Source organism: Astyanax mexicanus, chromosome 20 (genome assembly GCF_023375975.1).
Source record: "Astyanax mexicanus isolate ESR-SI-001 chromosome 20, AstMex3_surface, whole genome shotgun sequence".
Lineage (NCBI taxonomy): Eukaryota > Metazoa > Chordata > Actinopteri > Characiformes > Acestrorhamphidae > Astyanax > Astyanax mexicanus.
In genome coordinates this window covers 31,404,225-31,420,149 of record NC_064427.1, presented here as the reverse complement: position 1 = coordinate 31,420,149, position 15,925 = coordinate 31,404,225, and the positions used below count along the sequence as shown (strand labels likewise).

Sequence of the window (15,925 nt, the reverse complement as noted above, 5' to 3'; positions counted from 1 at the left end):
TGATTTATTATATCTTTCCCAATTCCAAATAAAAATATTATTATTTAGAGCATTTATTTGCAGAAAATGAGAAATGGCTGAAATAACAAAAGAGATGCAGAGCTTTCAGACCTCAAATAATACAAAGAAAACAAGTTCATATTAATAAAGTTTTAAATCAATTTCAGAAATTTTAAATCAAGTTCAGAAATCAATATTTGGTGCAATAATCCTGGTTTTTAATCACAGTTTTCATGCATCTTGGCATGTTCTCCTCCACAAGTCTTACACACTGCCTTTGGGTTACTTTATGCCGCCACTCCTGGTGCAAAAATTCAAGCAGTTCAGCTTGGTTTGATGGCTTGTGATCATCTTCCTCTTGATTATATTCCAGAGGTTTTTAATTTGGTAAAATCTAAGAAACTCATCATCATAAAGTGGTCTCTTATTTTTTTTTCCAGAGCTGTAGAGTGCAAAGTTACTTCCTATAATAATGGCTATGTAGAACTAATGAGCTGCTACACAAAGTATTTGGATGATTTTACTGCCAACAAATAAAAACTCCTCTACACACAGACATATTATCATTATCTGCCTTTGCTTGAGCTGTGTATTTTTTTATGTTTATTTTCTGAAGTTTTGGCATGTAGACAAAACCTGAAATCTGGCTATTTAATCGCCTATTCAAACGTTTAGTCCAGTTGGGTGATGTTTGAAAGAAAACAAGTGCAGCTGTAGAGACAGGGCTGAGCAGACAGCTGCAGTGGACTGTTTTGTGTTGCTGCCATATTCAAACAACAGCAATGCATCACATTCCAAGCCTCCTGCTCTCTCAGCAGCAAGAGGAGGAGATAAAGAGTTAAACTATTCAAAGCAGAGGCAATTGCATTGTTTAAAGTAGCCCTGACCCCATGGAACGAATCGATAAATCTAAGACAATACAGTCATCACGCTATCACAGGAGCAGGTGCACTGTCTTGGCATGTGTGTACTGTATTCAGGACATAAATAAACTGTTGCCCCAGAGCTGTGTTCTTTTTAAAGTAAGTATAACAAGCGTGAATTATTTCGGTTGGATTTTTAGAAACCTAGCCAGAGTTAGCTAAAACGGTCAGTGATTTACTGGCTGCCTCAGTGCCAAGTCTCTCCTCTGGTGCTGCTGTTTTGGAGTACGGATTTCAATACAATTGATGATGATGTTTTATTGGACAAGCTTGGAAAGATGACTGGTTTTCTGAACATAGAATGTAAAAGTGTAATATGAATTGGGACACCTGCTCGTTCATTGTTTCACCCATAATACAAGCTCCAGGGGAGGTTCTAACAGATGTTGAAGCATTGCTGTGGGGATTTGATTGCATGCAGGGAAAAAAAAGAGTGCTAATTTTCCGCATGTGTAAGAGCGTTACTGCTATATCGATATCTCTGCACCATTTCTCATGCTAATCATGTTCTGAGATCACTTAGCTTGTCAACAAATGCAAATGTGTAAAGCTGTACATGAAGTTAAGCTCATATCATGAACTGTGGACAAATGAGAATCATATTGTTGAAAGAGTTCCATTTATACTTTATTCAGATATCAGCTCTCATTGTTAGCATTGTCTCAGCTTAGCATTGCTAGCCACACCACTTAATAATAGTGTATTATCTGTAATTTATTAAGACAAAGATACGTAGAAATGCTAATAACTGTATAATACCACTGCTTTTACTACTGTTGATGTCAAGTTCAGCCATTTTGGATTCTAAACTGTGCATTGGTGAGGCTCTCCAGTTAAAATTCAAGTTAAAATGTCCAACTTGGGACTTAGAAATTCCTACTTCCAAGCTCAAATGGAATTCAGCATCACTTCTACTGTGGAAAACAGAGATTACAAACCCTATCTGTAGGGGGAGCCCAGGAGCAAAAAATACCAATTTGTGAAAAATGTTGCTACAGTAGCTTAGCTTATCTTTAGCTGTGCATCCATTCAGCATTTTCTTCAAGAAATGCATTTGTCTAGTTATTATAGGTAGTAGTAGTAGTAGTAGTAATAGTAATAAATAAAATGACATTGAAAATATCAATACACAATATTGCGATATACTGAATAATAACTAGGGTTGATCGTTTTTGAAATGATTCGATATCGATTCATAAAAATTGATCTATAGACAGATCTTTAAAATGTGCCTATTTATCCCTGTGTGTGTGCATTAACCTTTAACCCCCTTTGATCTTATATGACATTATTTGTTTCATGCAGCAAGATCAGGCCTGCACGTCATTTAAGTATAGCTAGAGATTAAGTACTTATTAATATATATATATATATATATATATATATATATATATATATATATATATATATATATATATATATATATATTTTTTTTTTTTATGATTATTCTTTTTATTTTTTTAATAACGGTAGGTTGAGGGTTCCATGTACAATAACTTTACAATAATCTGTAGGCGAGCTGTTAGCAGCACACCGTGCAGCTTGATTTAGAGCGTGTCAGTGTGACTTTGCTATCGTAACGACGGGAAAAGTACACAGCTTGCAAAGCTTGAAATGTGCAAAAGGCATGTACTAATTCTTTTAATTAATCATAGGTGTGTTTTGGGTATAACATGCAATGAAAAACGTTCCACTCCCTTTGAGAGCCACGTGCGTTCTGATTTTGGTGTATTGCTATTTTAATGGTGCTGCTACCTGGAAGTGTCCAGTGCTTCTCAAGCAGAGGAAAAAATCACCTGCTTGAGCAGGGTGGAGGATAGGGCCACAGCTCTTTAAAAATCTCAATTTCACATCCAAACAAAACCTGTAATTGTTACCAAAAAATGCCTTAATAATCAAATGAATTTCAGCTGGATGGAAATGGCAGACACAACACAATTCTCACTGCTACACCAAACCAGCCATGGAACTAACGGACACACTCACAACAGCAGCATCTCTAATCACAACCAGCTCCTGGCAATTATCTGCTCTAGCACAGCAGTGAATGGAGCAGCCCAGCAGCTGCCGCCCGCAGCTCAGCTATCAGCAGCTCAGCTGAGCTCCTGTCAGCTGCTGCCTGCATGCAGCAGCAGAAGCAGCAACAGCAGCAGCAGCAGCAGAAGCAGCAGCAGCGCTGGAAGTTTTGTTAGGGGCTCAGTGCCAGAGAAAGTTCCGGAACGTGATGTGAATGCAAATGAGAAGGAGGTTTGCAGTGGATCCTTAGCCCTGCGGTATAGAGAAGCAGGAACACACACAGAGAGAAGGAGGAACAAACACACACAGGATCACACACACTCACAAGATCACACACACTCACTGTGAAACTTAATATAAACAAAATACTAATAGTATGATTTTACTTCGACATAATAAATTCTTTTGGTTTTATGTTGAATATTTTGATATTTATTTGGATATTTTTTTGGCCAAAATGTCTAATAAGATTAATGATAATATGACTGAATCATTTGAAAGTTCCTAATAATAATAATAATTGGAAGAAGAAGAAAAAAAAGAAGATGTTTTTTACAGTTATAGTTACAGTTGGCATATTTGAATGTATTAATTATCAGCTATTAAACACCTTAAGAAAACACTTTATCAAAGTTAATGGGTTGTCTGCATCTTAAAAAATTAAATGTAATTGAAAAGTTACTTTATTTCTGTAATTCAGTTAAAAATGTAAAAAACAATATATTATATATATGTATTACACACAGAGTGATCTAGTTTAAGTGGAGACTTCTCACTAGAACTCAAGGAGCTTAGATTGTGTTTCTCTCCACTATTCCTCTTAATTTCCAAATGAAATCCAAAATTTACTGATGATCAGTGATGGTTTGGAGAGTCATGTCATTTGCTGATGCTGGTCAACTGGGTTAGATCAAGTCCAAAGTCAGTGCAGTGTTTTCCTGGAAACTGACAACTTTTATGGAGATGCAGATTTCATTTTCCTGCAGGACTTGGCACACTGCCCACACTGCCAAGAGTACCAGTTGTTTTTTTATGTAATATTCTACTTTTAGATACTGTTTTTTGGGGTTTTCATTGGCTGTAAACCATAATCATCAACAATAAACATAAATAAACATTTAGAATAGATCACTCTGTGTGTTACACATGTATATAATATGAAAGTTTTACATTTCAAACTGAATTACTAAAATAAAGTAACTTTTCAATTCTATTCTAAATGTTTGAGATGCACTATTGTTTATATACTTATATCTAAAATACAATGATGAAGAACTGGGATTAGATCAAAAGAGAAAATGACAGATCAGGAACACGCATAATAAGAAGTGTATTGTAATTTACATACTGCTCTATATATAACCCAAGGATGTTTTACACCGAGACAGGAAAAAATAGATAAAAGGAACTCTATGACATAACGAGAGAGGTAGGGATGTCCTCATCTGACCCAGTGGATCGGCCTCAGGGTGAATGCAGGCCTATTTTAAAGTATTGGACAGACACTACACCTGATCCATTGTTTTTTTTTTTTTGTTTTTTTCTGTTGTGCTACTGTGACAGAGAAGCAGCGAATCTGAAAGCAACAGAATTATATTCAAGTCAAATATAATATAGCATATATAAAGTATCAGCAGTGATATTGTATTTTCATATTTTCTTGGGAATAGTGAGGTTACTGGATTTATAATGACACTTTTTTTCATTTTTTTCTATCTCTTACTTGTTTTTTCTTATTTACCCATGGTTTTTTTTTTTTTCATTTCTTTTGTATACACCTGGAATTTACACAGAGTATGTTTTCTTTATTCTTTTTTTTTATGTATGTATATTGTTTGTGTGTTTTATGTCTGATGGACCCCAGGAAGAATAGCTGCTGTCATTACAGGATATATAACGGGATAAAAAACAATAAACAAGTCTAGAATGTTTTGTTAAAGTGACTGAATTGAAATTTTTCCTTAATTCTTATGTTTTCTGAATGAAAAGACAAATATAAAGATTCTACATAAATCAGAGAGGCATTGCAACGAACAAATAAATCTAACAAATAAAGAAGAATAAAGAAGTAAACAATCCCAGAGTACGGAAAGTGGAGCGAAGTTGAGTTGAATTGAGTTGAGTTGAGAAACTGCAGAGTAGCTGGTTCTGACTGTGGTGCAGAGATGTTAGGCTAAACTGCAGGGGTGCAGGTTCTAAAGCAGAACACTGCGGGCAAAAGGACAAGCAGCGGGACGCAGGGCGGTACAATAACTTTCCTCCTACCGACCCGGTGTGTCACCAACTCCAAAATAGAATCTATTTTTCACAGAATTTAATTACGAAAACAACACATTCTCACAGAGCTGTGCCATCACAGCCAGAGCGTAACACTGAAACGCTGAGGCTTTTGGCTCAAACAGGCGCTTAGTGGTTGGAAGCACTTACTGGTTTCCTGACTTACTGTCACAAAGTGTCCCAGGCCGGGAGAAAAAAGTGATGTGTCAGGGGAAAAAATCCCCTCCCGGGATATAAAACGCTTATTGCACAGTTCCCACCTGAGGTCAGAAAGCCTCCAACATTCCGCACCTGCATCAATTAGCCCCTGAGAGCAAATGTCAATAATTTAATCAGCAAAAGCAAAACGACGGGATAATTAAGCCGAATGTGACCAAGGTAACATAGCTCATTAATCCTAAGAAGCTGCACTTAACACTTGTGACTCACCAAAGTGAGAGGAGAAATTTCTGAACGTACTGTACCAATCATTGCATTGTAGATTAATCCTTATCCAAATTATGAAGAGAAACATGTGGAATTATTTAATAAACAATCCAGAATTCTTCAAAGTAGTTGGCAGCTTCATGGGGTACACTCTAAGAAATGTAAGTACAGATTTGTACTTAAAAGAGTACAAAGCTTGTCGCTGGGGCTGTACTAGGCCTGGACAATAATTCGATATCGGTATTTATCGCGATAAGAAATGTTTCAATAACGGTGATATCATTTTTGTGGTATATCGATATGTATTATTTACAGAATCTGTCACGGACATGCGTTTTACTGGCGTCAGCTCGCCGCACAGCTGAACACAATCAGCTTCCGTAGCTGGACTATCTCTGTGCGTGATGACGTAATCACATAGGCACGTAGCCAGATAGGCTAGGCTAGGCTAGATTTGGCTAGGCTAGGCTAGGCTCGGGTCCGCTACGCATCTAAAATGCCTCGCGCTGGAGCCAAACGGAGCCGGCACGAGCGGATCCAAGGTTAAGGTAGGCTCGGTTTGCATCTGAAATGTTCCGCGCTGGAGTGGAACGGAACGGAACCGAGCCTAGCCTAGCCTCGGGTCCGCTCGGTCCGCCTCTGGTTCGCTCGGTCCGCCCACGGGTCCGCTCGGTCAGCGGTCAGTTGCGGGTCCTCTTTGTCAGCCGCGGGTCCTCTTGGCTCCCAGCACGGGACATTTTTGATGCAAAATGAATGCCCCTGCCGCTTCCACAAGTGATTAATTGAAGGAGGGAGGTCTAATTCAGTGGTGAGGATTTGGTTCGACTCTCGAAGGTCTGCTAAACTTCAGTTTGCTGCAAATTGTGCCGGAGAGTGGAGCCGACCAGCAGCGGTAACGTTAAAACATCTAATCTGTTCCACCACCTCAATCAGTTCCACTACATACAATATTTTCCTTATACTGGCTGAAGCACTTTTATAGCTTATGTTGTAAGTTATTTAAGTTATTTAAAGTTTATGAATCCTTTAGGTTTGTTTATTTGACGGGGATATCATGTTCCTTTTATGTTCACAAAGAGTTGTATTTTGGCTGAAGCACTTTTGTAGCTTATATTGTAACTAAGTTATTTATAGTTGATAAAGCCTATAGGTTTGTTTATTTGACGGGGAAATCTTGTTGCTTTTATGTGTATAAAGGCTTCTTGTGTTCTTTATCCTAGTTGGAACACTTTTGTTTTGATCTGTTAAATTTGTTTACAAAAGACTAAGAAGCTCTGCTTCTATCCTAATTTTAAGTTATTTTTTATTGGTAATAGTTATATTGGCTTATGTTTGATAGGGATGTCATGTTTTTATTTTGCTATATGCAAATAAAATTGAGCATTGATTTATCTTGACTATTGTTTATTTCTTAAGTATTATAATGTTTTCGTGAAAGGAGGTTTCAAAGACTTAAATTAAGTAGACAGTAGTAGGTACTAGGGGTGTGCCATATCATATATCACGATATTATACTTTGAAATATCGTGCCACATCACTCACCCCTAATTATCACATCAGGGTACTAATTTTTTTGCTGTTTTAAGCAAAAGGAAAAACTCACACATTTCTAATTTCCTATTAAATATCTACTAGAGACAGATTATATCTGTAAAGTGTCATTTATTTTACTTTAATACTGGATATATGGAGATATTTGGAGTGCATTATTATTATTAGTATCATGTAATTCTCAATTATTGACTTCTGTTATAAATCTGCTAAAATTGTTTTTTTTAAATATCTTAAAGGTGTGCAATATCATATGGTATACAATAATAAAAAAGTTTTTTGTTTTTTTTGTCATATCGCCAAGAGTATCGTTATCGCGATAATACCATGAAATATTGTGATATTATTTTAGGGCCATATCGCCCCACCCCTAGTAGGTACGTATTTCCATTGCAGGGATTCTTAGCAGTTTTCTGAGGCCTTCTAAGTATTTATATCGATATCGGAATTATATCGTATCGACCGAAATTAAGGAATATATCGTGATATGAATTTTGGCCATATCGTCCAGCACTAGGCTGTACCTTTCATTAAGGTACAAAAAAGTACCTTTCAGTGAAAGTCCTTTTTTGTACCCATGGTTTTTGTGCCAGTAAAGATTATAAAGATTATAAACATTATCATCAACTAAATATGGCTCAAAAACTAGATGATCCAAAATTGTCTGGCTTTTAAATAAAAAATGTGCAATTTAAATACATACTGTTTTTTAGTACAGTGATGCAGAATACTAAATGTACCCTTTGGCTGGTTAAATGGTACAAATTTGTACTTATTGCTGTTAGAAATGACTTTGTACTTCAGAGGGAACAAATCTGACCCTGTAAAGACCAATATGGTACCTTTGAGGGTACAATTATGAAGAGTGTACCTTCGAGTACAAAAAAGTACTCATATCGTACCTCTGTTTTTTAGAGTGTAGAGTCACCTGGAACGGCTTTCAGTTAACAGCTGTGCTGAACTTGTCAAGAGTTAATTACTTTAATTTGTTTGCCTCTTAATGTGTTTGAGATCATCATTTACACAAATACAGTTGTTAAGTTGTAAAGTTGTGAAGAAGTAGAATTGATATACAGTGAATAGCTCTATTTGAGGAATGTTCTAATCTATATTATAGCACACACTACTCAACTAAGTTAAGAAAAGAATACTTTAAGAAATGAAGGTCAGTCAATCCAAAATATTTCCCAAACTTTGAAAATATCAGTCGCACTCAAGTATAAAGTCACAAAGAAAATCAAAAATGTTATGAAGAAACTGGCTCTCATCAGGATTGCCCCAGAAAAAGAAAGAATAAGAAATTCCTCTGTTGCACAGGATAAGTTCATCAGAGTCTCCAGCCTAAAAAAAAATGCTCAGATAGTTAACAGCACCCCAGATAAGAGCACCTAAATGCTTCTCAGAGTATTTTTTTCGTTTGTTTAACTCCTTATGTGTTCCTTCATAGTCTGTATGACTTCAGTATTTATTTACAATATAGGCAAAAAAATGAAAAGACATTAAGTAAGAAGGTGTCTCCAAACTTTTGACTGGTACTGTACTTTTGTACTTATTAATACAATGTAGTTTTATATTATGAACTGTAAATGTAATTCATTGTGTAACTTGCTATGTATAGAAATAAGCAAGAACATAATTACTTTTTAGTACATTATAACACAGCAAAACATTCTAGCAAAGTTTATGTTGAAATAAAAGTTAATAAAAGTAAGAAGTAGAAGGTATGGCTTTTCTGTTCCACAAGAAGAAAAATGAGTGTGGGAATATGTCTCTCTTTTTTTATACAGAGCGAGGAACACTGGAGACTAGCCTACTTTCCATTCTTGTGTTGGAACAGTGAGTTATATTGCCGGCCATGAGACTCGCAGCAAGTTAGCATGACCTTCAGGAGCATTCATTCAGAATTATTCTGGTGTATTAGAGTTCTGATGGGATCATCTGAAAGAGCAGCTCAAGATATGTGAGCAAATAAAGAATTGCAAAAAAAAAAAAAACAGGGACAGTATGAAAAATGCCACGTCTCATTTCAAAAATCTTAGTTTTAGTTTATTTTATTTCAAATTTTCTCCCACTTTCAGCTGCTACTCAGCTGTATATCCCACATATCACCACATCTGATGCCACAACATACATGTGAAGTCAGACACCGCCTCTTTTTTCGAACTGCTGCTGCTGATGCGGCATTGCTGAGTAGCATCACAGCATGCTCAGAGGCAAGCACAGCGACTCGGTTCCGATACATCAGCTCACAGACGCCTTGTGCTGATCAACATCATTCTAGGAGTGATGATGGGAAAAAAGAGTGCCATCTAACCAACCAGAGAGAACAAGGTCAGTTTTGCTCTCCCAGGGCTCCAGCAGCTGATGTTAAGCTGTATGACCGGGATTCGGACGAGCAATCCGAACCTTTAGTCCGCTAGACCAATTCTGAACACATTTGAGGACTATGTGAGTGAGGAGGTCACTAGACAGGCCAGTCCAGTACAACCAACAACTGTGAATCCTCGTAACCTTGCAAGAGCTTTTTGCAAACTGGATGCAAATGAACATAGCAGATAACGGACATAGCAAAGAAAAAGATATGAATAAAACTATGACTCAAAAGAAGAAGTGAACAGGGCTTTTACATACGATGCCTGTTGTCCCTGTATACTTTTGCCACTTTTGAAGCTCCACAGTTGACTGATACGGTGACTCACAAACCACTATTATCTACGTACATTTTCCACTAACACCACGGTAATATATAAATATACGTACTTTTCTGAAATACCAGGTGTGAAGTATCGTGAATCTCACTATTTAAATCCACACTATATACATATAGCCCTGGAAAAAATTAAGAGAGCGCTTCAGTTTCTGAATCAGTTTATCTGATTTTGCTATTTATAGGTTTATGTTTGAGTAAAATGAACATTGCTGTTTTATTCTATAAACTACAGACAACATTTCTCCCAAATTCCAAATAAAAATATTGTCATTTAGAGCATTTATTTGCAGAAAATGAGAAATGGCTGAAATAACAAAAACGATGCAGAGCTTTCAGACCTCATAATGCAAAGAAAACAAGTTCATATTCATAAAGTCTTAAGAGTTCAGAAATTAATATTTGGTGGAATAAATGGTTTTTAATCACAGTTTTCATGCATCTTGGCATCATGTTCTCCTCCACCAGTCTTTTACGATGCTTTTGGTTAACTTTATGCCACTCCTGGTGCAACAATTCAAGCAGTTCAGTTTGGTTTGATGGCTTGTGATCATTCATCTTCCTCTTGATTATATTCTAGAGGTTTTCAATTTGGTAAAATCAAAGAAACTAATCATTTTTAAGTAGCCTCTTAATTGTACTGTACACTAAAGTTTACTGAGTTGTTAATATTAAGCGTTTATTATTTATGATTCATGATTTTGGGCAATTCTAACTGCTCTGGCAGAAGATTTGTGGACAAATGATTAGATTACAGACACCAAACTTGACAGGATAATCTGGAAAGATGATTGGTGATTGGCCTCAAAATCGTCCAGAAGATCCTGTACTGTAGGTCAGGCGTTAGAGAGCAGTAAAGCAGGCAATAAAATGTTGTATTGGAGAACATATGATTAAACCATTCAGGGCACAAAGCGCATATTTAGGCCATGCGTGTTTTCGGCAATTCAAGCCTAACTCAATGAGAATGAGGGTGAGAGGGCTAACATATGCCCTGACCATGACACACAGTAGTGTTGATGAGGGTACTCGGTGTACTTGTGTGTGTTTTGTGCAGTGCCGTGTCTATGAGAGAGAAAGAGAAAGAAAGAGAGAGAGAGAGAGAGAGAGAGAGAGAGAGAGAGGAACAGCATCTGTTAGCCGCCCATGTTTACTGGTCAGATGGGCACACTGAAGGGGTAACATGAACTCCCTCTCCCTCGCACTCTTTCTCTCTCTCTCTCTCTCTCTCTCTCTCTCTCTCTCCCTCTTTAACAAGCAAACACACACTCATACACACACAGTCTGGCCGTGGAAGCGGGCCGTAACAAGAGAGGCTGAGCGAACAATGGCGATATTGTGCCGGGCCATGGAGAGATGGGCAGCAGAAGGAAGAATGCACTCAGAGATCCAGACTGGAGCTGATCAACAGCGAGCGTGTGAACACACACTGGGAACACACTCAACTCCCACATATAATCTCTGTCTCAGTCCATCACTTTCATTCATTTCCAGTTTCCTTCTCACTCAGTACTCAGTTCACTCTGTCTAATTCTGTTCCTATATATCATTTATTCTTTCCATCACTCGGTCACAATGGCGAATCTATATACCGCTTGCACATCAGTCTTGCGAGGCTGACTGTGTAAATGGCTGCAATATGCAAATAAGCTCTCTAATCAATCAGTCTAATCAATCCTCATGTTTTCTGTGCTTTGAACATCCAGTTTCATCCAGTTCCGGTTGAATGTTTCTGTGGGTGTAAAATAAAAAAAATAAAAAAAAATTGTACAAAACAAGGTAAAAAAAAAAGCTATTTTGGCTCCATTTTTTAGCCTTCACATCAGTTTGCACAACAATACATATAAATTTAAGCTTAACTCAAATACATAAATAAAGCAGACATATTATACCTCTTTTTACACAAGTCAGAATGGGTCTATAGGTTTACAAACAAAACAAATTCATGAAGTTCTTTGCACATATCCCATATATAGATCACATATAGATTCAATTTAATTCAATTCAATTTGATTTCTGTAGCGCTTTTTACAACAAAAGTTGTCACAAAGCAGCTTTACAGAGAAAAACAGGTCCACGCCTCTTATATAGATCACATATAGATGCCTCCCTCAGACGAAGTCTGCTGCCCAATCCTACTGTGTACTTTCTGAATTTCTTAACCAAAATTATTAAAATGGCAAATCTTCAACTGATCTAGTGGGTGGGGCTCTGGTGGGGCTTTCCTACGTTTATTGTGAAACTAAACATCTCATGGAAGCATATGATCACTGGCACCAAACTCTTGCAGTTGATTCATCACAGAAAACGGATGGTTGGATTTTTTTTCACGCTTGGAATGTTTATAGGTACAAACGAGACCCAAGTGGAATGCAAAAAGTGTGTTTTGTATATTATTATGTCCCCTTTTGTAAATGTCTTGTAGCTAAAGTTGCAACAAGAAATGCTCTGTAATTGATTACTTTACCATTCGGTGTTAGACATAATGTATATTTTTTATAGTGTATGCAGGGCTCAAAACGTACTTTTTTTTACAAACATCCCGGAACCGTTCCAAAGCTTTATGTCAACTGTTCCAAACTGAAAATCACTCACTGCAAAAAGATATCTCATCTATATTTTCGCCTACTAGCACACTAAGTCAGTCCAGACCTGCACATTTCTGCATGCTGCAGTTTCCTTGTGTACCACTGCAACTTTTGAAGCTCCACAGTTGACTGATATGGCGATTCACCAACTACAATTATCTCCTTCAGGGGCGTTTATAGTAAGCTTGATTTCCTAAAAAAATACAGACTGTCAAGGTTCTCCCTATCAGTATCTTCCTCTGACTATCAGTGTCTACCTTAGTCAAAACTAGGCGAACTCTGTGTGCTTTCAGGTTTGCTCAAAGAAGGAAAATATCACAGACACAATCACAACAATGCATCAATAGACGTTTTTCTAATTGAAAGCATGTGGGAAACTTGTGGACACCTTATAAAATACTCTTCTGGTACCAGAAAATCTGCAAACTGCGTAATGATGGATTCTTGCAGGACACCATGCGTTACACATGCATTACACGTACATAACACACAAAACATGACAAAGAATTGCTCATTTAATTATTATTGCTGTTAAATAGCATTGCAACCCAACACTTCCTCCTTGATTTCTTACAAAATACAGACTGTCAAGGTTCTCACTATCAGTCTCTGCCTCTGACTATTTATTACAGTGTCTACCCTAGTCTACTGTTTACAACCCCCATGTGCTTTTAGTCAATGTGTTTTTTTTTAGGTTTGCACAATAACAGACACAATCACAACAATGCATCAATAGACCTTTCCCTAATTGAAAACATGTTGAAAACTTTTGGACACCTTATAAAACACTGTACCAGTACCAGAAAATCTGCAGGAACTGCATAAAGATTGATTCTTGCAGGACACCATTAAGAACCTCTACAACTCCATGACGCCTGGCATGTCCTGTTTCACATGAGTTACACATGCATTACACACTACTTCTGTATACCTAGCTCAATAAATGTGATCAAGAATTGCCCATACATTTATTATTCCTCTTGAATAGCATTGCAACCCAACACATCCTCCTTGATTTCCTACAAAATACAGACTGTCAAGGTTCTCCCTATCAGTCTCTGCCTCTGACTGTCAGTGTCTACCCTAGTCTACTGTTTATAACCTCCATGTGCTTTTAGGCAATGTGCTTTTTTAAAATTTGCTCTTTGTGTCTTCTCAAAAAAGGAATAAATGACAGACACAATCACAACAATGCATCAAAAGACTTTTCCTGAATTAAAAACATGTGGGAAACCTTTGGACATCTTATAAAGAAAATCTGCAGGAACTGCGTAACGATGGGTTCTCGCAGGACACCATTAAGAACCTCTACAACTCCTACACGCCAAGATGTACAGCATGTCCTGTTTCACATGCATTACGCACTACTTCAGTAGCTCAATAGATATAACAAAGAATTGCCCACCCATTTATTATTCCTCTTGAATAGCATTGCAACCCAACACTTCCTTTTGGGTGCAGCTATTTATGCAACTATTTTTTATTTATTTTTCTGATAATGATGATGATGACGATGATGATGATAAATGATGATGATGGTGATGGGAGCACATCTCCTTGTACCATATACACAGAGCACAGGCAGCTGCTGATTCTTGACCACTGCAAAGAAGTGCTTCCTTACCACGAGTAGAAGCCAGAGCACACAAGTGAACACTTCCACAATCAAGTGAAGCATGCTCCATCTGCAGTGCTTCAAAAGCAAAGCAGGAGTGAGAGTGTACGAAGAGAGAGAGAGAGCAGAGAAAATTGAGTAAGAGAAGGCGAGATAGAGAGTGATGAAGGAAGTGCGAGGAAAACAGGAGATTCAGATGAGATGATGTGATGACATAAGCCAAGAAGTGCAAAAGCAGATGCTGCCGGTGGGCCAGCTCTTGCGACAAACCGAGTGAAAGAGAGAGAGAGAGAGAGATAGAAAGAGAAATAGAGAGAGTTTGAGAGGGAGAAATGCAGAGAGAAAGAGAGCAGGGCGACACACTTTATGCTGCTGCAGTTGTTCTGTCAGAGTTTGATGGCTAGCAACCTGAGAAAGCGGCGAGAGAGAGAGCGAGAACTCCACCGCTTTACCATGCAAATCCTTATGTTAGCCTGGCTATAACATTTAACGCACTTCACTGAAAGATAAAGCACTAAAATAGCTCTTATAATCCCCATTCCTCCTCTGCTCTTACCTCTGAGCTGCTCTGCCTCTGCTCCTGCATGGCTGTGTGTGTGGAAGTGTGTGTGGAAGAGAGATAGAGAGAGAGAGCTTGAGAACTGAGCTGGAGTCTTCAGGCAGACAGTACAGGGGTGTGTGTGCTGCCTCGCCGGAGCAGCTCCCCTCTCTATGGCCAGTGGTGAGGTACGTTTGTATGTGTGTGTGTGTGTCAGAGAGAGTGTGTGTGTGTCTGTCTGAGATGTGGGGCAGCCCCTGAAGTGCTTTCCCATCGCTGCAATCAGCACTCTGCGGCACACAGTGGAGTCTACCGCAGGGAAGCCGGCCAAGCGGGAACCAAAAGGGCCGGGGCCTCGCGTCTGCACGGAGCTATTGTACTGCAACACTCTGCACACGTCTTAGAACAGAGTTTTGTTTCTCTTTTCTTTTGTGCACTGGATCTCAATTTGACCACTCCTGGAGAAACCTGAACCCTGTTTACACCTGGACAATTTGCGCGTCTTACAAATTAGGATTATATTCAGGATTATATTCAACACCTAAGACGCATTTAAAACAGATACACTGCAGGACAAAAAAAAAAAAAAGATCTAGCAAATAAGGTGGGGGTGCTGCAGACGGTCAGGTCTTGGTTCAGCAACAGCATGTGCTCAACTACCTAGATATAGTGAATATAGACCAGGTTATTCCATCAATGGAATATTTTTTTTTCTTCCCTGACGGCACGGGTATATTCCAAGATGACAATGCCGGGAGGATTCATGGGGCTGGAATTGTGAAGGAGTGAATCAGAGAGCATGAGATCATAATTTTCACCCATGGACCTCTGGTGCTGGAGAAGGCTTTGTGCAGCAGTTGGTCAGACTCTACCATCATCGATGCTGCAAGATCTTAATGAAAAATTAATGCAGCACTGGATTGAAGTAAATCTTGTGACATTGCAGAATCCTATGGAAACAATGCTACAGCGAATGTGTGCTGCAATCAAAGCTAAAGGCGATCCAATTAAATATTAGCGTGTGTGACCTTTTTTTTTGGTGGCACTTTTTTGGAGTCAGGCAGTGTACAAATCTGATTAGTCAAACCATTGCAAGAAGTAGTCTGTGATGCATTTTAATCAAATCAAATCAAATTTATTTGTATAGCGCTTTTTACAACTGGTGTTGGCACAAAGCAGCTTTAAAGAAATATGATCACAGGACAAAGATTCAGGTAAAAACATTACACATACAAAATACAGAATACAGAACCCCCAGTGAGTGCGGAGGCAAGGAAAAACTCC

The 15,925-nt window shown here is 38.1% G+C and overlaps 1 protein-coding gene across 26 annotated transcripts in view; it reads right to left on the bottom strand.

The window, feature by feature from the left end:
* The window catches only part of dlg2 (discs, large homolog 2 (Drosophila)), a 440,002-nt gene that overhangs the window by 310,328 nt on the left and 113,749 nt on the right, over window positions 1–15,925 (bottom strand). Inside the window, exon 1 of one of the 26 annotated variants that reach the window (XM_049468849.1) lies at window positions 14,660–14,853. The exons of the other annotated variants lie outside the window; for them this stretch is intronic. Coding sequence (XP_049324806.1) covers window positions 14,660–14,689 — 30 coding nt within the window. The 5' untranslated portion in view covers window positions 14,690–14,853. Of the gene's footprint in view, window positions 1–14,659; window positions 14,854–15,925 lie in introns of those variants that run through there. 26 annotated transcript variants of the gene reach the window in all.